The sequence below is a fragment of the Humulus lupulus genome, chromosome 7, assembly GCF_963169125.1.
Source record: "Humulus lupulus chromosome 7, drHumLupu1.1, whole genome shotgun sequence".
Lineage (NCBI taxonomy): Eukaryota > Viridiplantae > Streptophyta > Magnoliopsida > Rosales > Cannabaceae > Humulus > Humulus lupulus.
This window is the reverse complement of record NC_084799.1, coordinates 34,296,992-34,303,213: the sequence shown is the minus strand read 5'-3', so window position 1 is coordinate 34,303,213 and position 6,222 is coordinate 34,296,992. Positions and strand designations below refer to the sequence as shown.

General features: G+C 33.4%; 1 protein-coding gene across 1 annotated transcript; it reads right to left on the bottom strand.

Annotated features, from left to right (window-relative positions):
• Positions 1 to 2,013: 2,013 nt before the first annotated feature.
• Positions 2,014 to 4,533, bottom strand: LOC133791141 (tropinone reductase homolog At2g30670-like). Its single transcript, XM_062229054.1, has 5 exons — positions 4,387 to 4,533; positions 4,049 to 4,256; positions 2,803 to 3,019; positions 2,596 to 2,702; positions 2,014 to 2,483 (listed from the first exon to the last, which is right to left on the bottom strand). Exons 1-5 carry the CDS (start codon positions 4,479 to 4,481, stop codon positions 2,292 to 2,294), a joined length of 819 nt encoding a protein of 272 aa, XP_062085038.1. The 5' UTR covers positions 4,482 to 4,533; the 3' UTR covers positions 2,014 to 2,291.
• Positions 4,534 to 6,222: the final 1,689 nt, after the last annotated feature.

The window sequence follows — 6,222 nt, the reverse complement described above, 5'->3', positions numbered from 1 at the left end:
GATCCAACACCTGTTTTGACAGAGTACATTCAAAGAACAAATGGGAATGACTCTCTTCAAAATCACCACAAACCGGGCACAGTAAAGAGTCAAGAGGCACTCTGAACCAAAGCAAGTTATCATAAGTGAGAAGCTGAGCATTGACAACCTGCCATAACAGAAATCTGTGCTTAGGCAAAGATAATCTACACCAAACTGCTTTGTAGTATCCAACCTGTTGATGGCACAGAGAGCTATTATATAGAATGGAGGAGAAAAATTTCCCAGTTAAACCAGCAGCCTTAATATCTTCCCTACTGAATTTTCCTCTCCGGAGACAGCCTATAGGACCAGAAGTCAGAGCCTTTCAGATAAATAGAATTTATCCATTTCACCCACATCAAATCATGCTTTTCAGAGATCGCCCAAATATACTTAGCCAATATAGCATGATTCCAACTCTGACCATTTCTGAAGCCAAGCCCCCCAAAAGCCTTAGGAAGACAAACTTTTTCCCATGAAGCCATATGAATCTTGCATCTATTTCCATTAACTCCCCATAGAAAACCACGATAGAGCCTCTCAATTTCCTTTATTATGCTTTCAGGAAGAACAAAAATGCTCATCCAATAGTTCCTCAGCCCAAAAAGAATCGAATGAATCAGTTGCATTCTGCCAGCAAATGACAGGTGCCTACTTGCCCAAGTGTGTAATCTCATTTTGATTTTTTGAATAATGATATAACAATCTTCATGCTTCCACTTGGTAGGTCTCATAGGGACACCAAGGTATTTCAGTGGAAAAGATCCTTCTGACAGCTTCAATTCAACAGACATTTGCATTTTTTCAGCAGCTGAAACTCCCCCAAAGAATACCTGAGATTTGCTCTCATTTATTTGAAGCCCTGTCACAGAACTAAACTCCCCAATCACACTCTTAATGATTTTTACTGATGACAGAGACCATTTACAAAATACAATAAGTCATCTGCAAAACATAAGCTAATGAGCTTGAGATTCTTGCACATAGGATGATATCTGAAGGCTGAATTTGAGCTGCTAAATGGAGGCTTCGGGTTAGATACTCCATTACTAAAACAAATAAGAGTGGGGAAATTGGATCCCCTTGGCGAAGACCCTTCTCACCTTTAAACCTTCCTTGGACCCTTCCATTCAAGATTAATGAATATGAAGTTTTGCTCAGACAAATCATAATCCAGCCAATAAATCTTGTTGGGAAACATAAAGCCTTTAGAAGCTCCTCAATAAACCTCCAATCTATTTGTATCATAGGCTTTGCTTATATCAATTTTAATTGCACACCTTGGTGATATGGACGATCTTCTATAATTCTTGATAATATCTTGACAAATTAGGACATTGTGGGCTATAGATCTTCCTTGTATAAAAGCTCCCTGATTAGTATGAACTAAAACAGGGAGGACTTTGGCTAAACGAGAACAGAGTAATTTTGAAACATATTTATAAATTGTTGAGCAACATGCAATAGGTCTGTAATCCACTGCCCGCCTAGGATTGTCAACTTTAGGTATCAAGGACAATGAGGTATTCAGTAACTCTTCTGGTATGAAACCTGTCTCAAAAAATTGAATTATAGCTCTACAAACTTCATCACCTATGTCTTGCCACATCACCTTAAAGAATGCTGAACCATAACCATCTGGGCCCGGAGATTTGATGCTAGAAATACTGAACATGGCATCTCGAATTTCCTTATGCGTGAAAGGTTTCAATAACAGCAGCTGCTGGTCTAAAGAAAGTTTTAACCCCATATCAACACACTACTTGTGTTTAACCCCATATCAACACACTACTTGTTTAACACCTTGGAAGCAGAACTGGGACTCCCCATTATACCTACAAAATGATTCATAAAATGAGAAACAACTTTAGTCTTGCCACCTAATACCGAAATGAAAATGTATAAGATTCAATATTAATATTAATGCAATCTCCTTTGGACACCACTCGTGCCCTTAGTAATACCCATAATTTTTCACATTCAATATCAAAATTTTCAAATCTAAATATTATTATTTATTTCCAAACTTTTAATATAAAATATTCTCCACACGAGTGTATTCATATCTCACATATTTAGTATAAGGACTCATCATACTACATTACAATTTATAAAATAAAATAAAACAGAAAAAGAACATTTAATTGCTCCATCTCATTATTTAGGTCTTTCCCCTTCAAGCTCCATTACCGTGAACCAAAAAGAGAACAGAATATGTTGATACTTAGATGGACTGTGCAATCAGTGTACTTTTGAGCCATGTTTGAGCATCATGCTTGGGGATCCAAAAATGAGCCATTCACTGTAAAGGCTCCATCAACACATATAGTCTGACCACTTATATAAGAAGCTGCTGGCAGGCACAGAAATGCCACCAACGAAGAAACTTCAGTTGGCTCCGCAACACGCCCAATGGGTGTACGACGAATGGCAGACCCCATAAATTTTTCATCACTGAGATACTGTAAAATGGAAGATAAATTTTCTTATAGATAAGTATACATATATGATATATGTATATATATGTATTCAGCCACAGTATTCCATTTTGAAGGAGTAGGATTAGAATGTTACAGGTTCAGCAAGAGGGGTTCTGGTAGTCCAAGGCGCAACACTATTACATCTTATGTTATCCTTTGCCCATTCACATGCCAAATCTTTCGCCAAATGATTTATAGCAGCTGCAACATTCAAAATCGTTGGGCTAAGTAATAAGGTTGAAATATGGATATATATATACACACACATATATAGCTAGGAAAGTTTTATAATAATTTATACCTTTGGTAGCAGCACTAATGGATCCAATGTTTAGTGATATCACACCACCGACAGATGAGATGAAGACGATGCTGGCTGCCCCAGAAGCTTTCAGAAGAGGATAAGCAAGTTGGGACATATGGTAAGCAGATTCGAAATTTGTTTTCATCATAAATGACAAATCTTCAGTTGTGAACTCCACCGTAGGTTTGCATATAATGGTTCCTACGTTGTTTATCTAAAACCAGATATATGTTAGTGTTCTTTATTGGTAACTCTAATTCAATGACTTGGTCAGTAGTTTCTGATTTTGGCAAGTTGATTAATTCTGTCATCAGTTTTGGATCAAACAAGACAGCAGCTTGTTTGGTTAGCAGTTAAGCAGAGAGATGACTCAGTAATTTGGTTACTGCCTTCCTCTCCTAGGATTAGTATTTTATATAAAAGGTGAGACTCCTTGCGAATGAGCTGTATCAAATAGACTAAAAGCTTACATGTAATCGCTCTGTTTTAGACTAAGTTTCAAGGGTAGTAGGAAAGATCTTTTGAGAGAGTGTGTAACTTCCTTGGTTACTATTGGATTGGACTAGGGTGTCAAAGGTCGGGCCTAGGAGTTGGGAATCTCAGATTGAGATGAGAATTCAAACCAGGTATCATATAAGCTTATGAACTCTTGACATTAAAACCTGAACACAAAGCAAACACACCAATGCAGAAAAATAAAAACAGAACAAAGAAGAACAGCAGCTACTTGGTTCTGAATTCTCAAAGTGAGAATCCTACATCCAAGGCAGGATCTTACACACCAAGTCCAATCCACTAATCAAGAATTTCAGTACACCCTTCAACACTCTCCAAAGAACACAATGAGCACACTCATACAAAACTCAAAGTAAAATCCGAGTTAACCCAAGAGCATCTCACAAATCTCTCCTGTTTTTCACTCTCCAGAAAACTAAGACTTTTCTTGAAGTGTATCAAAAACCGTAGTGTACAAATGACTTACAAGAGAGTTTATTTATAACCAATACATGTTACTAAAGTAGCTGATGTGACAGTACACAATAAAAGGTTTAATACAAGCTTAACTGCCTGAAACTTATGACACCAATAACTGACGTGAACTGTCTCAATCTTTTCTCCTATACAAACAAGGTAAGCCGTGCTATAAAGTAAAGATGCATGTAATTTTTAAAATATAAACCTTTGTGTAATAAGGATTGAAAAACATGATAATAAGATTCAATAGGGAGAAAAAACGATTTACTAGTATGTTAAGTCTTCCATCGAAGAAAGAAGAAACTTTGTTTACGAGCTCTTTTCGATCTGTTTCAGAGGTGACATCGCAAACAGAACCAGAAACTCGAAATTCCTTCTTCTCCCACTCATGTAAGCACTCATTAAGCTGGACTTCATGTCTGGAACATGTATACACAGTTGCCCCTAGTCCTGCCAATTCTTCCACAATAGCATACCTAATAGCCACAAAAAGTATACAAATATTACAAAACATCCCACAAACCAAAAAAGAATTATACACAAGTTAAGCCTTAGGTATCAACTTGAAACGTAAATAAATTAACAAGAAGAAGAAAAAGACTGTACCCTATTCCTTTGGTTCCACCAGTTACAAGAGCAGTCATTCCATGGAGAGACCATCTTTGCTCTCTGCTATATTGAGTACCTGCATGAGCAGCCATTCTTTCCAACAAGTGCCGCTATTAGGCTCCTAATTTATGCGCCTTAGGACAGTTGTAATGTTAGGACTAAGATCCTAGACAGATGGCCTTAAATAATTACCTAGTTACAAGAGGGGTCGTTAGAAAGACAGGTGGTGTACGTGGCTTCATATAAGTCACGATAAAGATAACCTTGATTTTTACCTCTCTGAATATTGTCTTGGTTCTTGTCAAATCTTAGGTGAATCCAAATTTAATTTTATGATTTTTAAAACTAAAAAATAGTATGACTCACATAAATATTGCTCGTTTTCAAATTCTTAATCCAAATACTAATTCTAATTTTAAGCTACAAAATAGAAAATAACGGTCTAATTGGTTCGCGATTAAAAAACTGTATTTTCAAAAAGTGTAATTTTAAAATGAAAATTTAGATTTAGTGATTGAAAACATATTTCTAAAATTGTGATTGGTTCATTATGTGTAAACTGTTTTTGGGTTTTAAAAAACAAAATCTGTGATTGGTAAAATATTCATAAATATAACAGAAACAAAATATGTAATTGGTGGAACTAAATTTAAAAAATATATTATATGATATAACATAAACATAATTAAATGATTTATGATATTAAATTTTATTTTACCAACAATTTTAGTTAAATGAAATTTAAAATTAGTGCATTGATTGAATTTATAATACTTGTATATTCTCATAAGTTTTTTTAATCATAGTTATATTTTCTTTGATTAATTAAGATCTATTATTATAATCAAGTCACATTTATCTAGCAATATAATTTCTGATAGTTATATTCAAATGCATGTCAATTTCTAAATATAGTTAATATCTCTAATGGTTGGAAATAACATTAACTATGGCATAAAAAAAAGAAATAACTAAATTCGAAATTAATGTAGAAAAAAAATATTACCTGTTAATACTCATTTATGGGTAGTAACCATTGAAAAATCTTCTATTTATATGTATATATATTTATACATAAGTTGAACTAACATGAAATTAGTGAGGAACTTATTAAAAAACTAAATATGTACAAGATCATGGACACAAATAAATTCATGATCAAGACCAACAATATCAAGCATTTCCTCCTTAGTACTTACTGTTGTCAGCTGCTGAAGAGAAAAATGATCAGGGATAAAAATATGGTATTTGGATGTTCAGATTAGATTAGAAGTTAGGAAATAGAATTTGCCAAAAAAAAAAAATTGGAAATAGAGAAAATTTGTTTATAACGTTTTCAATTTACAACAGAAAATCACAAAATTGATTTGGATTTTATTTTTGGAAACATGCTACCAATCAAGAATTATAGTAGGTCCTGCATGTTTTAAAATTTTGAAATCATAAAATCTGATTCAAATACACTATATTTTTGAAAAGTGGGAATCTGAAATGAAAATCTGAATTTAGTGACTAAAAACATGTTTCTGAAAATGTGATTGGTTCAATATCTGCAAACTGTTTTTTAGTTTTAAAAAACTGAATCTGTGATTGTTATTAAATTTGGAAATATAACAGAAACTGAATATGTGATTGGTTCAGCTTAATCTAAATATTATTTAAATTTTATATATTTTATGTACATAGGTTGTATGATATTAAATTTTGATTTATCAATAGATTTAATTAAGTAAAATTTAATAAAATTGATAAATTAAAATTTAATAATAGTGCATTGATTAAATTCATAACAGTATTGAATTGTCATTAATTTTGGTTTTTTTTTTTCAAATT

What these genes read in the sequence shown, in the direction of transcription:
- LOC133791141 (XM_062229054.1), bottom strand. Translation starts at nt 4,481, where the DNA reads ATGGCTGCTCATGCAGGTACTCAATATAGCAGAGAGCAAAGATGGTCT. An exon ending in ATGGAAGACTTAACATACTA is followed by an intron (nt 3,020 to 4,048) that starts GTAAATCGTTTT and finishes ATCTGGTTTTAG; the next exon opens with ATAAACAACGTAGGAACCAT. An exon ending in GAACCCCTCTTGCTGAACCT is followed by an intron (nt 2,484 to 2,595) that starts GTAACATTCTAA and finishes TCCATTTTACAG; the next exon opens with TATCTCAGTGATGAAAAATT.